Raw genomic sequence first — 16,226 nt, forward strand, 5'->3', positions numbered from 1 at the left:
GCTCAGCTGGACCAGTGGTCTTTTCCCTAACGCACTGGATGCTGGGGATCACAAATGCTTTTTTATGTTGTGGTTTCTCACGCTTCAATTTATAAGAGATCCTGCATCACAGCTGGCAAAGGTACTACAGGGGGTCGCTCTCTCGGGCTTCATCAGGCTGTTGCTCCCCCAGCCTCTCTCAACAGAACCCAGCAATAATCATTCTTTTAGCAAATAAAGCAAGGAAATTACACAAAAAATCCTTTTTGGCCCTCAGCCAGGTTGGCTACTCTCTCTTACGGGGACAAACCACCCTGTTACAGGTACCTAATCTAGGGTTGGGTATTTGACTGCTCAAAGAAAGTTTGCTCAATTGACCAGTCAATATTTATCAACAATTGTAAAAAATTGCTAATAGGTCCAAATAATACACAGAAAAAGCACAACTTTGCCATTAAGAAATGTGTCAAAAAACAAAACAAAACCATATTTCTGTCAAGAAAACTACAAAAAAAATGTAGCTTTTTGGAAACTTTTCTATAATCTTTGACCAGCCAAAAATATGCAGTCAACTGACAGTCAGTTGGCAATGTCTGACCCGTTGATTGACCGGCTCCCCAACCCTACTTAAATCCCATCTTCAGAAGTGACACAGGCACCTAGTAGCTGAAGGGGATGTTTTCCAAACACGTCACAGTGATGCAGGACCTTAGGGCCTTCAAGAGACAATGGCACTCTGGAGATTTGACTCGGGCGCAGTGGAGGTCACGTTAGGAAGTGGGTTTCACGTCTTTTTGAAAGTTTCATCCTTTGGCTTCTCTGTGCTGCACGCCGCTAAGAATCGAAGCCATGGTAACAGTGCTGAGCTGAGGATCTTCTGGTGTCTACAAACTTGAATGAATTGAGCTGCACGCACCTCTGGCAGCTTACCTGACAGGTAGGCAAAGGGCAGCAGAGTGACTCATGGACACGCGGGGAGTCCATGGCAGCACTGTGAACAGAGCCCGGGAGTCCTGGCTTCTCCCCGCCCCCCTTTCCATGCTTCAACTCTGAGACAAGCAGGATTAAGCTCAGCCCTGCCATAACTCCCTCAACTTCAAAGGAGCTGAGCTGCGTTTAGCTCTGTCTCTCCCGGTGATCCCTCTCCCGGCAAACCCAATTACATGCCGGCATTAAGGAATCTGCCAGAATATACAAATCCTGCCCGTGGAGCAGACAGCCCCCGTCTATTATTAGGGAGAAAGAGAGGTTTTGGAATGACATGTGGCTATTAAGAGTTCTCTGTCGAGCGAGGTGATTAGGCTGCTTGTCTTACCTGCCTGGAGCACGTGGCCCAGCTGTGCGGGGAGCTATGAATAGCAGCAGCCTAGCACAGCCCCGCTCCTCACCTAGCACCGTACACAAAGATCAGAGGGCAAAAAGGACACGTGGGTGAGCGCAGGAGACCAGGAAGCCATTGTGTCCTGTCAGCTTGTTAGTGCTGCCCGGACCATCAAGAAAATGCAGGGCCTGGTTTCCAGACAAGCAGATGGAAGGGCGGCACAGCTTCCTCATACAGTCCAGCTTTGAGGCCGTTATGTACGGGTGGTGTTAGAGCCAACAGCAGAACAACAGGAAGCTCAGGGCACCTCACTTGCAAGAAAACAGTCTAAGGACATAGGCAGGCAAGGTTCTTTGGACAGATGTGATAGTTGGAAAAAAAGTTCTTAGCAAGCTTTCGGGCACAATCGCCCTTCTTCAGGGCTAGGGACTCTCTGCTTTTCTGAGACTCCAAGGAATGACCTTGCAATTGAGGGCTTTGCAATTGTGGGTTTCCATGGCTGCTCTCTGAGTCCATGCAGCTAGTCAACAGCTGAGAACAGAATCTAGGAGCCCTCCTGTCCTGACACACTGACTAGAGGGATCACTGTGTGAACTGGGCAACACATTCACGCCTATTCCTGGATTTCCAAGATGCCCCAATTTTAATGCCACAACCCAGGCAGGACTTTCCCAGGTCATGAAGAATCCCCTACTGGGTCCCTACATTGCCTTCCTCTATTGTCTTGCATTATGTGATGCTGGAAGTGCTTAAGGCCACAAGCACCATGTTTGCCTTAGAGAACAAACTCACTGATTCCTCACTCCAGTTCACACACCTGCGTGTGGCCAGCCAGGCAGCCAGGCTGGGTCTGCAGGACCTACAGCAGCCAGCACGTGTCATTAGTCATTAGGGATCTCATTGCTTTTAATTCAGACCTGACTTTAGACAGGCGACTTGCACAGATCAGCCTTCTGCTGCCTATTGGTTGCCCCTCCGTCCTCCCCACATGTGGAGGACACATTTAATCCCATGTTAAATGTCCCTTCAAAGACAATGAGGCAAGCAGAAGATGAACAGCTTAATAATGGCTGAGAGCAAAATCTTACAAAGAGGAGCCCATCACTTGCATCCCATTTGCACACTTCCTGAAAAGCGAGGCTTGTCATTTTTAAAGTCAGTAACTACTGCCGGTTACTGGACAAGTGTCTGACAAAGCGCTGCAGTTCCGTCTCAGATGTGGCTGCATTTTAGTGCAGAGCAAAGGGATTAAACAACTGCATTGTCTGGGCCCCTCTGCTTGATGTACCCTTGCTGGACCACCGGAGCCTTTCCAGCTTTAGAACAATCTTTGGGACACCCTGAGCAGCAGAAATGGTGGCTTACATATGCCCAAGAATTAGTGGATCAACAAGGGAGGCAGTAAAAGAATGAGCTGTGAGCCAGGCAAAGAGTTTGGATGTCCCTGGGCTAGAGCTGTGAAGAAAGCAAAAGAAACTTCCTTTCTCCATGCCAGCATCACCTATATTAGATCTTCATGCAGCTGCCCATGCTGCCCGCCTGAATGAATGCCACTCAGGGCTGTGAAGTCCATGTGAAAATGCTCCACTAACAAAAAAAGACTGTATTCAGGGATTATGCAGGGCTGACAGAGAAGAGCCCTGCAGTACAAAGCAGTCCTGCTCACATAGCTGAATGAGCAGCACACCTGCAGCCCTGGGTTAATACTAGTTAAGAAACATGGAAGAGTTTATCAGAAGCATCCTGGGCTACTACCTAGTCCTGAGCTTGCAGGAGAGGGCTAGGTAGGTTTCACCAAGTTGCTGAGGCAGGTATGTGGCTGTTGCAAGTAGGTGCGAATGAACAAGCTGTAAGGTTGGGAGAAGCTGATAAAGCTCCTTCCCTGGAAGGCTCCAAGCAGAGGCTGGAAAGGCATCTGCAATGGGGTAGGAACAGCACAGCCTGCATCTGTGCAGGGGGTGCACTCAGATGCCCCTCGAGGTCTGTTCCAGCTGTGGGATTCTACAGCAAACTCCCAACAGGGGTAGTGAGGGCAAATCTGTCACCTACAGCTAAAGTGGATCTTCAGCTCTGGCTGCCTGAGGTCGTGGGGGGTGGGACTGGGTGGCCTGGGAGGCTGGTCCTATGTTTCTAGATGATGTGCTCCCTATAGAGAGAGGGAGCAAGGGTGTCAGCCCTGTAGGGGACCCCAAGAGGAAGTCAGGCTTAGGCAGCAGCTTATTTTGTCCCATTTTTGTGAATAAAACCAGAACTGCAACAAAGGTAGGGTGAGGTAGGTAGCTGTGTTCATCTGGACTAGACTAGATGACCTCTGAGGTCCCTTCCAGCCCTACTTTTCGATGACTCTAAGAAGTCAGGCAGGAGGCAGGGTAAAGATACACCTTATACACTAACTAAGCCAGAGATGCAGAAGCATTCATGAGCCCAAGATCATGACAGCTTACGCATCTCTTATCTAGTTAGTCTACAAGGTGCGTCTCTTCCCTGCTTTCAACAAAGGTGTGAGTGTGGAGCTACTACAACATAGCCTGTGACCTGTGTTTGGAAACCACCTGCTCACATGTAGTTACTGCCCTGTAGGATGGGGCATCTTACAACTGGCCTACTGGCCAACTAGAAAAAACTTGAGTTTCCTTTTCCCCATGTCCACACAGAGCAGAGACAGCCCCCACAGCTAGTGTTGTTCCTTACTGTGCAGAACATTTCTCATGACCCCGAGGGCTTTACAAGAGGGTCGCTACCATGATTCCCATTCTGCAGGAGGAAAAGTTCAGGAGCAGCAAGAGGAAGCCACTTGCTTGAGGCCACACAGGCCTGGTGCCACAGGCTGTGCCTTGCACACGGGAGACCTGTGCATCCATGACGGTGCCCTTACCTTAGGCATCTTGCGCAGATTGGGGGAGAGCTTCAGGCTGGTCACATGGCCTCGGTCGTCCCCGATGATGATGACAGGGTAGACGGGGTTAAACTGGACGTGGGTGATCTTGTTTTTCTTCTTGGCCACCACAGGCTGGGAGCAGATCGCTTCGTACTTGTTAATGCTCAGATCAAACACGTGGGCCTGGGAAACAAAGGCAGCCAGCACAAAAGGGATTAATCAAGCATGAACATCCATTTGCAGCAGAACAAAGCTGAGCAGAGTGCAGTGGCCAGACAGGCCTATGAGGTCCCAGTGAAAGCCATCCCTGGGGACCTGGCACAGAACTACTCCCCACAGCCTGTTCCCAGGGCTTTGTCCTGTTGCAAATAACTCATGTGTGAGGGCACTGAGCACTTCCCAGGGGAGACTGACCAGCAGTCTACTTGAGATGCAGAGTGTGGCCTCATTTTAGCTCCAAGAGCTCTGGGGGGCTGTGGGAGATGTTGTTCCCAAGCCCACAGCAAAGCCCCAGCTGACCCAGCAGACCTCCATGCCCAGATCAAGGCTTTCAAGTAACCAGGCAATCAGGTTTTCCATCATGCTTGCTGTGCCCGGCCCAGTGCGAGCCCGGGAAGGGTTTCCAATGCGCTGATTAGCCTTCGCTAAAAAGCTTCCAAATATTTTGGGCCTTAATAACACAATAAGGAGCAGACACACTAATAAGCAAATAAGGAGAGTGTACACGCTATGCTAATGAGCGTTTCCCTGGACAGAGGAACCGAATGGTGCACTGTGGGACTGGCTGACACTGGGCCTTCGCAGGAGCCCTGCTCTTTCAGGCACCAGCATAGCTACAGTGTCTTTATTCATACAGCAGCAGCATCTAGCAGCTCACAGCCGCACTGTGCCGGGGGCTGCCCAAACACAGAGCACAGTGGTGGCATCAGGTGCTAGGACTCAGGAGGGCTCCCTGGGGCTGGTGTGAGCGAGCCAGGTCCCATCAACTCTCACATCATCTCTTCAGGGTCTGACGCCTTCCGAAGGGCACAGATCCTGTGCATTGAGCCCCACGCTTCATTCACACCATTGTCACAGTTACTGTTCGGCACTGGTTCCAGGATGCAGGCATCTGGGCAGCAGGGTCCCACCATCCCAAGAGGCTGCTAGCCATGGGGAGAAGCCCAAAAGTAAGAGCAACAGCCACAAAGGGATTCAGCCCTTGAACCCAGTGTCAGATCCTTGTCCATCCAGAGAGGCCAGCTGTGCCAGGCTGGGAGCCTTGTGTGCTCTGAGATGGACTGGAAGCAGAGGGAGTGAGGGAAGGGTTTTAAACAGGCACTGGCGCACTGTTGTTGCAAAGTGGGGATTATTAACACAAGCAGAGGTGTGGTGGCAAACCCGGGGACAAGCTGAGACGGGCACAGCTGGATGCATGCACACTCGCATTACAGCAACCGGGAGCAGCCCAAGCTCTGCAGAACAGCATTAGTGCAGGGCATAAGCCTGTTGCCTGGCCAGTAGCAGCATCATATGCAGAGTGGGTCTGGCTCACTGCAGCCATGGGTTGTTGCAGCCACGGGTGGAGGCAACAGGTTGCACAGGTAGGTCCTTGGTAGAGCTGTGCTTTAGCCTGCTTCCACTGGCCCCAGTGTTGATCCTGGGTTAGGAGACTGCTGCATGCAGCAGGAATGCCAAATCCAGTCTGCTTTGAGCCCGGAGAGAACCAGCTGGCCGCACCCTCCCGCCCTTCTGCCTGCTCGTGCCCTCTGGTTAGTCGTCTGCCTACTAGTCGCCAGCTGCACAGCAGGGCATGGGGGGCTTCTTCCCACAGGCTGCACAGATGTTCTCCCCCTGACTCTCAGCTCTCGTGAGCCCAGAGGCAGAGCTATTCTGAGAGACCCAGCCCAGCACACAGACCCCAGTGACTTCCAAGAGCTTGGCAGGGAATAAGGTCCAAGGTTGCCTGCATTCAGGATGCCTGGTTTATAGAAGCAAAAAATCCCAGAGAAGTGGGGTTGGAAGGGACCTCCAACTGCTGCCTGAGGCAGGATCAGCCCTGCCCATCTGTCCTATCCAAATCCAGCAACTTTTTAGCAAAACTTCACAGTCACCCTTGACACAGCACCAGACATCACACCTAAACCTGTGACAGTGAAAGCAGAGGGACCAGGACAGCTGAAGTCTTGCTGCTGCAAAGGTGGTTAAAATACACTGGAGGGATCTTTTACCCCCAGTCAAATTGGTATGGACTGAGGGGTTGCTGTAGAGGAAGGCAAACCCCAAGTCCATACCAATCTAACCAGGGGTAAAATTCCTTCCTAACCCCAACTATGGCATTGGTCTGATCCTGAGTGGAGGGGCAAGACCCTCTAGCTCTCAGTTCCAGCATGCAAAGGTGCTGGCATCATACATATCACCTGTGCACCCCATGGAGCTCCCCGTGAACCTCCCTCTGTGGAGGCCGTGGCCTGCAGAGCCATCACATGCACCAAAAAGAAGGATAAAGGATGAGTACATATGTTGAGAGCATTACGACAGCCCTCAAAACCCCTTCACTCAAGGTGCATACAAGGGCTTAGGGGCTTAAACATTAGGCATAGGTGAGTCCAAGCTGTTGCCCTGCAGATCCTGGCTGGGAGGCACCGGAGGTCTGCTCACACCCCTGGTCCATCAGGTGTCTGTGGAGCACCCCCAGCTGCCGTCTGGAGTGAGAGCACCAAGCTCAGCACCCCGGCTACTCTCACCTCCCACACACAGGCCTAGTGGTTAGAGTCAACCCACAAGAAATGGGTGGTCCAGGCTCCAGGCCTCCTCAAGTGAAAGGACCAAAACCTCCTGCTTTGCAGGGGAGTGCCTTAAGCATGAGGCTACAGAGCTCCTTGCATATAGACCCCTGCTTCCTCCTGGCCCACGCTGGCTGGTGCTGAGCCACGGTGGCCCAGGGTGCATGGGTTATGTCTTCAGGAGGAGTATGGGATGGGGAGCCTGGCTACAGGCGAGCAGCTGTCTGCAAGAGGGGAGGCCTGGGTCCTGGGCCCTGCTGCCGGACTTTCTCTGCCTTCTGTATTAGACAATCCCTGGTTACAGATGGCCAGAGCCCCAGGGACAGACACTCCCCAGGGCAGGGCCTCATCACAGGACTGCAAGTTCAAGCTCTCTCATGCCTATTCCTCTGGATCCTGACCCCTTGGTCGGTAGCCCAGTTGCAACAGGGAAGGTGGCAGAGGATGGGGAAGGGCCAGCTTTCCCAGGCACATGCTGCAGTCTTTCCTTCTCCATGCTGAGTTAGGCTGGCTAGAGCATCCTCACTGGGCTCCAGCCCCATCACCTCCTTACCCGTGGCATAGATAACTGCCAGATAACGCACATTGCCCCCACCAGCTCCAGCAGGAACAACTCTCAAAGTCTTAACAGTTAACTCAACATCATCTCCCGCTAATGCCAACTAACTCTCATCGCCAACAGTTGCAGAGGCTAACGCAACGTGACGCCCTGCACAGTCCATTACAGAAGTGAGTGATCTCTCTGTATGCAGGATCCCTGGCTTGAATCCAGGCCAGGCAGGAAGATTCAGGCGCTGGTTTCCTTGTTCGTCTTAAGCGAAACGAAAGAAACCGGAACATTTGATGCTAATGAACTGAGAGGGGCTCTAGAGGGAGAGCTGCGAATGTGCTCAAGAAGCTGTGTACGTCCTGCCAGCTGCAGCTTGTTTACGGGCACTGAGAAGCCACCGAGCCAGGCATTATTTCAGTGTTGTGTCACGTTCACCAGGAGAATCTGAATTCAGGCATTAGAGAGAGGCAACGAGATTGCAGTACAACATCATGCATAATTATTCCGAGGAACAGCACATTGAAGTATGAGCTTCTCATCGCACAGAAGTGGGATGGGGGTTGTTATCTCAGACTACACCTGCAAGAAGGTGGCAAGCGGCTTCCCAGCAATTTATCTGAGACGGGTCTGTACAGGTGCCTGCCGTCACTCAGGTTTCAAATGGACCCAAGGTCCAGAGATGTGTCTGTCAGGTCCCTTAAGGGGTCGGGAAGACACACGGGTTTTGAGGCTGCAGACTGGGATAACATCACATGCTAACGTAAAGGAGAGAGGAGGAAAGTATCCTTCCTGATGGAGAAGAAAGCACTTGGAGCCAGCGAATGGTCTGGGTTGGGGCAGGATCTATCAGATGTTTTGTCCTTCTCATAATAGAAACCGCTGCCAGGATCACAGCTGTGTCCCCAATTAGCCGCGTGGTTGAGCCAACGTGCAGCAGAAAAGAGTGCTCTCTCCATAAACAAATGCCGAAGGACCCTGAGGATCAGAGCTCGTCGGCTGGAGCGAAGCCAGTGAAAACCCCGGGCGCCTGCAAGAGCTCCACATCACCCTCCGTGTAGCGTGTCTCTGTATAAATAGAAGCTGCTACGCTATGCTTGTACCTGATTCCCAATTCCAGTCCTGCCTCTGGAAAGCAAGAAGCTCTGTTGCATATTTAACAGATGCCCCATGAAAGATGCATGTTGAAGGCCTAATTGTTTGGCTTCATGGCAGAAGTTTTTATTAACTCCAGGGCGTGAGTCATTCCTCTGACAACACTAGCTCAACGTGACGTGACTCAAGAGCCAGGACCCCCGGAAAAGGCCTGGTGTTGGGAAGCGGTCTGCTCATCTCCATCCAGGGGGGCAAGCAGAGATTCACCCCCACCTCTCCCTTCCCACAGCAATGTCTGCACCAGCTGCGTTTGCAATGCTGGCAATGCCCGGTGTATTTGCATGGTGCTCAGGCCCTATGGTTGTAATGCTGCCGGAGCAAATATGCTGGCTGACAGGGTCTTCTCCCAAGGCAGCCAACAGCTGCCTGCCGGCGAGAGGCCAGGGATGAGGAGCCAAGAACAGAGGGAAATGTGCAGAAGGTCAAACAGAACAAGGAGTAATGGTCTCAAGTTGCAGCAAGGGAAGTTCAGGTTAGATAGTAGGAAGAATTTTCTCACTAGGAGGGTGGTAAAGCACTGGAACAGGTTGCCCAAAGAGGTGGGGGAGTCTCCATCCTTGGAGGTTTTCAAAACCCAGGTAGACAAAGCCTTGGCTGGGATGATGTGGTTGGGGCTGGTCCTGCTTGGAGCAGGGGGTTGCACTAGATGTGACCCCCTGAGCTCCCTTCCCAGCCGCATTGTCTGTGATTCTAGGATTCAGACACAATCGTGCCGATGAGGGCCCCAACTCTAATGCCCAACTCTCATAAGCTCGCAGCGCTGGGGTGTATTTGCTGCTGTGCACGGGGCTGCAGGAAAGCAGGAGCTGTTTTGGTTCTATGGAAATGTCAGGGGCACAGACAGCGGGCAGCTTCTCTGAACTGTGGGTTGGGGGGACGACAGGCAGCGCTCTCAGTGGAAGAGCGATAATGTTAACAGCGCCAGTGCAGCATGCCGCGAGCGTGTCCCGGGGCAGCGGGAGGAGGGAGGTCGCTAGTTCTTTCACGGCACCTTGAAGGCACAGAGCAGTGCAGGGTATTTGGGCACAGCCTCAGGCAATGCAAAACAGCATTTCTCCTTTGAGAGGCAATAATTTGTGTTCACAGAGGGTCTGGCCTGTGGTTCAGGGAGAAGTTTCTGCCCAAGGGATCCAAGAGTCCCAGCCTGCAGAGATCCTGGTCCCATTTATTGCCTCAGTGGCCGTGCTCACCTTGGTGAGGGCTGGAAGTCTCTCCTATTCACACACAACTCACCTGCAGCACCTAGCTTCCCCCTGACACCAAGACAGCTGCCCCCATCCTACCAGCCCAGAGCTTGTTTCTCAGCACTGCACTTTCGCACCAGTTTATAAGAAAGCATGATAGGAAAGTAGGGTTGCAAGGGACCTCACAAGGTCATCTAATCCAGCTTCCTGCTCAAGGCAGAAGTATCTCTGACTACCATCAGATACACGGGTCTACAAGGTGGCAGCAGGAGCCAAGCTCAACGAGAGCAAAAGCACCTGTCTGGCCGTGGGTGAGCTCAGGGACGTGGAGTCCCTGGGAGTCTCGGTCCCCTGTGAGAGGGTCAAGATCCTCGGGGTGGAGTTCGACCCCAAGCTGAGCAGAAGGACAGCCTACGAGAAGACCAAGGTGAAGCAGAGATTGGGTCTGTGGCATGCACGCCACCTCTTTATGGGGGGGGCACATGGCACTCATGAAGGCAGTGTTGCTACCAGTGCTTCTGTACACTGCACTGGGAAACATCAGGGGTCCCAGACAACCTGCTTTGACCTGTTTGTCCTGCGACCTGCATCAGGAGAGCCCTGTGGCAATGCATGAATCTACTGGTGTACAGACGCACTGAGCTTGAGGAAACGGACTGTGTCAGGATGCTTCTGAGCAAACTCCAGCCCTACCACCGGAAATCAGTGGGAGAGGATGGAGAAGATGCAGCCAACTCCACCTGGAAAAGCAACACTTGGCATAGGCTGTTCAAAGTCCCCCCGGGAGGGGAAGTGGACAGGGAGAACGAAGAGGACAGCGATGCAACTGGACCCAGAGACAGCGAGAAGGACAGCAACAGGATCAGCAGCAGCAGAAGTGACAGCGACAGCGACAAGGACAGCGAATGAACAGAGATTGTAAACCCCAAATCGGGGCCTTGGACCAAGGGACTGCATTTGTTGGGTTAGGGAAGGGCAGAGGGTGGGTGTGCAGGGGAACGGGTGTGCTTATTGTAACGGGTGTGCAGGATTCTTAATGGGGATGAAGATGTGTGATGGAAAGTTTATGATAGAGCATGTATATATATAACTTTACATATATATATGTATATATTAAATAAATAAAAACATCTCTGACAACCATCGTAGCCAAATTTGTCTAACCTGCTCTTGAAAACTTCCAAGGACGGCGCTCCCACAGCTCCTCGGGGTGCCTGTTCCAACGCATGACCACCCCCAGAGTCAGAACGCTCCTCCTCGTCTCCAACCTGTTTCCCTGCTGCAGCTTGAGCCCATTGCTCCTAGTCCTGTCCCCGGTGGCCACAGAGAAAAGCCCATCTCCATCCTCCTGTCATCGCCCTTCAGGTACTTGAAGACTGTGATCAAATCCCCCCTCAATCCTCTCTTCTGCAGGGTAAATAACCCTCGCTCTTTCAGCCTCTCCTCATCAGTCTTGTCTCCCAGGCCTCTGATCATGGTTGTTGCCCTGTGCTGGACTCTTGGTGCTAGATGAGATGTTCCCTTCCCACTTCTGCAGCTTTCTCAAGAGTGCCTCTCCCTAGTAATCCTCTCCCTAACCTGGTTCCCACTCCTCTAGCACCAAACCCAGTATAAGACAGTGAACTCCCCCCGCAGCCACCTTTTGAGGTCTCTCTCAGCGTGATGAGGAGCCATGGCAAAGGCCTTCGGAGTGGGAGCGGCTGGACAGTGCTCCCATCAAGCAACCCGAGACGGCTGTAGAAGTGGTAGCGACCTACCCCTGCCTCCTCCTGTTCTGAGAATCAGGAGTTACACTTCAACAGAGTGGCACATGCAAACCCAATCACTGGCCATCCCTCTGCAGAGACCCATGGCAGCTGGGGTAGCATCTGCCCTGATGCTAGAGCCTTTGGCTCAGTGTAGAAGCCTGTGGCAGGGGGCAGCAAACCCCAGCCCATGGCCACACACCTCTTCAATGCAGAACAGGACCCTGCTGAGGCTAACAGGAGGGCGCCAGCCTGGTCTGCATTGTGTGCAGCTGCTGCACCCTGCACTCTGCCCTGGAGGGAAGAATCAGGGGGAGAGGTGACGTTTCATTGGAAATGAGGGGGCTGCTTGAACAGCTAAGAAACTGGGGGTGCATCCAGACAATCTGACCACAAGCAGGGCTATCCCAGGCTGGACCACTGGCCCTGCTAGCTTTTGCAGTCTTTCTGACAATGGCAAGTTGGTAGATGCTTTATAGGGAGAGGATACATACAGGGCATGTCTTGAGTGACCCATCCCGTCCAACCTCCCTTGCACCCACCATCACTGGTTTTGGGCTGTTGGAGAACACAGCCCTGATTTCTCCATTTAATAACTCCCAATGGGCCTGTCCTCCGTAGACTGGTGTCACCCCCTTCTGAACCCCGTTCTACCACCCACCTCTACAACCTCCTGCAGCAATGCATCATACCGGGGAGCTCAGTAAGACCCTTGGATTGTGGATGATTCTTTTCAGGGGGTCACAATCTCCTCTCTCTGCTTCCAGGGCCACTTATCACCAGTTCAAGAGCCCCACTGTGATCCTCTTAACTATGATGAACTCATCCTAAAGGCAGAGGTTAGGATGAGACGCAGGGATCCCACTGTCATCTAGCATGGAAATACTGACTGTGGGGCTCTCTAGGGAGACCATCCATCAGCAGGGGGATAAAAGCCAGCACCCGGGCACGTGGCGGTTGCAGCAGTGCCCTCCACACAGGAGCTGGTGCTCTGAGGAACATGTCTTGTGTGGCAGCCCCATGGCTTGTCAATGCAGTTGCCCTCAATGCCTTTGCAAAGGCCTCCTGGTCACTACCCAGGCTTCCTTCCGGCCGTGGGAGCAATCCTTCCTTGCTCATTATCATGATATCCGAGTACCACTGGATCTCTAGCAACGCATCAATGCAATGGCAGTTATTACTCACATGGGACTTCACCGTTTAGTTAATCCACATCATTCTCCCACAGAGCAGGCACCTAACAGTGTTCCCATCTCAGCGATAGCGAAACTGGCTCATGGGGAATTTAAGCAACTTGCCTGAGGTTGCAGAGTCCACTGGCAGTGCAGCCTTGATTAGCATTCGGGCTAGTCTCAGCTCCCAGCCTACTCTTAGTCTGCTCCCCCATGCTGCCTCTGGGGCAGGGGAACAAGGCAATGCCCAGCTGGCGGGCTAGGGGCTGCAGTATTGTACTGACTAACACATCCCAAACGAAGCAACTTGGTTCTTGAGGGAGATGAACCTGCAGGTAAGGACCATGCTCCTCAGTGAAGAAACAGCCAGGAGTCGCACCTAATAAATCTGGTTCAGTGGCCAAGTGAGTCCAATCCTTGTTTGGTCACAAGATGGAAGATGTGGAGTCCTGTGTGAAGTGTTGGGATCCACATTTTTAAAAGGATATGGAAAAGTTAAGAGAGGTGCCAGAGGCAGGTCACAAAGACAATGAAGAGCTTGGAAAGCAGGTCATGTGAGGAGAGGCTGAAGGAGATGGGCATGCTTAGCTTTCAGAAAAGGTGCTTAAGAGGGGACACAAGAGCAGACTTCATATACTAGAAGGGCTGCCATCAAAAAAGAGGGCAAGCACTTTTTCTCTCTTGCTGGAGAGAGGAGGATGTGGACCAAGAGCTTGAAGTTGCAGCACAGTAAATTTAGATGGATCTCAGGAAAACTTCTTCACTGTCAGAGCAAGGAGGCAGTGGAAGAGAGGCCTAGGGAAGCTGTGGACTCACCCTCCATCACTGGAGGTGTCAAGGAGAGGTTGGGCAGGCACTGGTGCAGGAGGATCTAGGAGAGATGCCTGTGCTCTGCCATTGGGATTTTTCAGGCTTCTGGGCTTTGCTGGTTGCCCCCACCCTTTTCTGCTCCATGTGTCAGAGGGGTTTATGCCTTCTTCAGAGGCACTAGATGTTGGCTGCAGCCCAGGCTGGGAATGGGGACTGGGCTGTGCCAATGCTCCTGCAGCGACCAAAGCCAGAGGGTGCTGGCTAGGATCTTGCCCCTCTGCTCAGCCTTGACCACCGTGATCTTTATCACAAATACCCTGGAGTGACCAGCAGCCCATATAGGAAGGGGTGTTAAAGCCATCTGCAAAGGACTACGCTTTGTGGAGACAAGCAGGACTGGAAGAGGAGTCTCTTTGGTCCAGCCCTCACTTCAGTATCAGGGTGGAAGCGGAGGCAGCTGAGGTTACAGAACGGAGAGGAGAGCTGAGAGAGCAGGTCCCAGTGACGGACGTCCAAGAGATGCAAGCCACCAGCAAGCTGCTCCTGTGACTCCTGGGACTGCAATTGCCAAGCCCCTCACTGTTTTGTGGCTGTATCCTCAAAGCACTGCTCTGAGGCTCGGCTGCGCAATTCTCCTCCCTGGACAGCTGGAGAACCGAGGCACAGAGATGCTATGGTCATGTCTGTGCCCCCTGCCTGCCAAGCACCATTCTCCCGGCACCCTAGGAGCCTGACAAGCAGGGAAACTGAGGCAGAGAAGTTAAAGGACTCATCCAAACCATCCCAGACAAACATAATCTACATAAGACAACCCTCAACCCTGACACAACACAGACCTAAACTCCGACCCTGCTACAAGTAGAGCAGGGGACCCACAGCAGCCAACGTCCTGCTTCTATAAAACGTTGCCCATATACACTCAAGATATCCCAGGCAAAGGGCCGTGCTCCCCGCCACAAAAGAGGACAAACCCCCCCACAGTCCATTCCAATCTGACCATGGGGTAAATTTCCTTCCTCGCTCAAATATGGCATCGGTCTGACCCCGAGCAGAGGGACAAGACCCTCAGCCAGGACCCTCCAGTGTTGCTCCTAGCAGGAGAATCAGCACACCTCAGCGTTGCACACGTGACCTGACTAGTTCTTTTTTAGGAGCCCAACTTTAGACACCCAAGGTTGGGAAGCAAGTTGGCTAGTAATGAAAGCCAGATCTATTCATGTAAGCAAGCGTTATCTGGCAAGGACGTTGCATCCCAGAGGGGGCACAGGAGGCCGTGCGAGATCCCAGCCGCTCTCAGATGACTGAGCATGGCATTTTGGTTTGGACTCTGGTGGTGAGGACCAGCACTGGGAAACCCATACATGTGGTATTAAGTTGCTGCTGCCTCTCTGGATCCCCAGTCTTCTCTGAGGGTGACCTGCCCTGAACCAGGGCTCATGCCCTTTGTCTCAAGTCTATGCCTTGCTGTTGACCTTCTCCCTCCATCAGCTTGTTCTGGCAGCATGGCCTCTCTGGACCTTGTCTCACCTTCACTGCTGATTCTTCCTCACTTAAAAAGTGAGCAGCCATCACATCCTGGGGGGATTTCCTCTGCGTTCAGCCCCTTCCCATGGAGATGCTCAATCATCCATTCTTCATTTTCCCAAACTGTCAGTGACAGACTTACTTTCACACGTCCTCATATAAGTTTGGATCATATTAGAAAGGCACGGCCACTAACAAAATAGCATTTTGATCTGTGAAATCTGTTGGGCTCTAGTGTACCATTACGGAGGCCAAGTTAGATGCTTTCTGAACATCCTGCATGTTTGCTGGCAGCTGACACAAATATGTTTGGAGTCAAGAGGTTTTGTTCTTTGCTGCCGCTTCCATTGATGTCACCTGGGAGCCGGGGCCCAGCTTGGTCCCAGTTATCTCAGTCGTTACCAACCACGTTCTGGCCCTACTCATTGAATCAAAGGGTTGGAAGAGACTTTGAGGGTCACCTGCAAACTCCCCCTGTGCAATCCCACTGCCCTGCAGAGTCAGAGGTCTTTAGCAATGTGGGATTGAGGAACTAGCTTTGTTGTAGATGCCAAGACAGGACTCCCTGCTTGCTATCCCAGAGCTGCCTTCCTCTGCACAGCTCCCAAGGGGGAAAGTGCAAACTAGTGTGTGTCATTCCAGTCAGCAGTGCAGAATTGGACCCACTAAGTAAGATGGTCCTGGGCCACTGCTTGAGACTGAGCTGTGATCGTTCGACCTGAAACAAATGGGATTCTCAGGGAAGCACCAGCACAAACCAGTGGATCTGGCCAATCTTAAGGGATCAGGATCCAATAAACCCCTCTGAGCTTGTTCCATCTGGATTGCAGATAGGATTCTGCCTCCGGAGACACAGCCAGCTGCAATAGTCTGAACAACCTTTTATCCCAAACATCTCCCAGTCCATTGTGAACCCCCTTGCTCTCTTGGAAGTGTCTGGCATCTCCTACCGCTACCCAAAGGCCTTGGTGCACCAGCCACTGAACAGGTAATGTCACTCCTACACACGAGGGGAAACAGTCACGCTTCCAGGCCGGTAGCAACATGACTTGTGTAACCTCCCTGACAAGGCAGCAGAAGAGGAGCTTGGCCTGCGATCCACATGCAGGACTAGGGGGTCAGTATCCACATCTCCAGGAGGCCTGA

At 52.5% G+C, this 16,226-nt stretch overlaps 1 protein-coding gene across 2 annotated transcripts in view; it reads right to left on the reverse strand.

Moving 5' to 3' along the window:
• DNAI1 (dynein axonemal intermediate chain 1) overlaps positions 1–16,226 on the reverse strand; it is a 239,635-nt gene that overhangs the window by 50,779 nt on the left and 172,630 nt on the right. For both annotated transcript variants that reach the window (XM_019518064.1, XM_019518063.1), the window contains exon 19: positions 4,176–4,361. In XM_019518064.1, the coding sequence (XP_019373609.1) occupies positions 4,176–4,361 (186 nt within the window). The remainder of the gene's footprint in view (positions 1–4,175; positions 4,362–16,226) is intronic.

This window comes from Gavialis gangeticus, unplaced genomic scaffold, assembly GCF_001723915.1.
Source record: "Gavialis gangeticus isolate Ggan-Ray unplaced genomic scaffold, GavGan_comp1, whole genome shotgun sequence".
Taxonomy (NCBI): domain Eukaryota; kingdom Metazoa; phylum Chordata; order Crocodylia; family Gavialidae; genus Gavialis; species Gavialis gangeticus.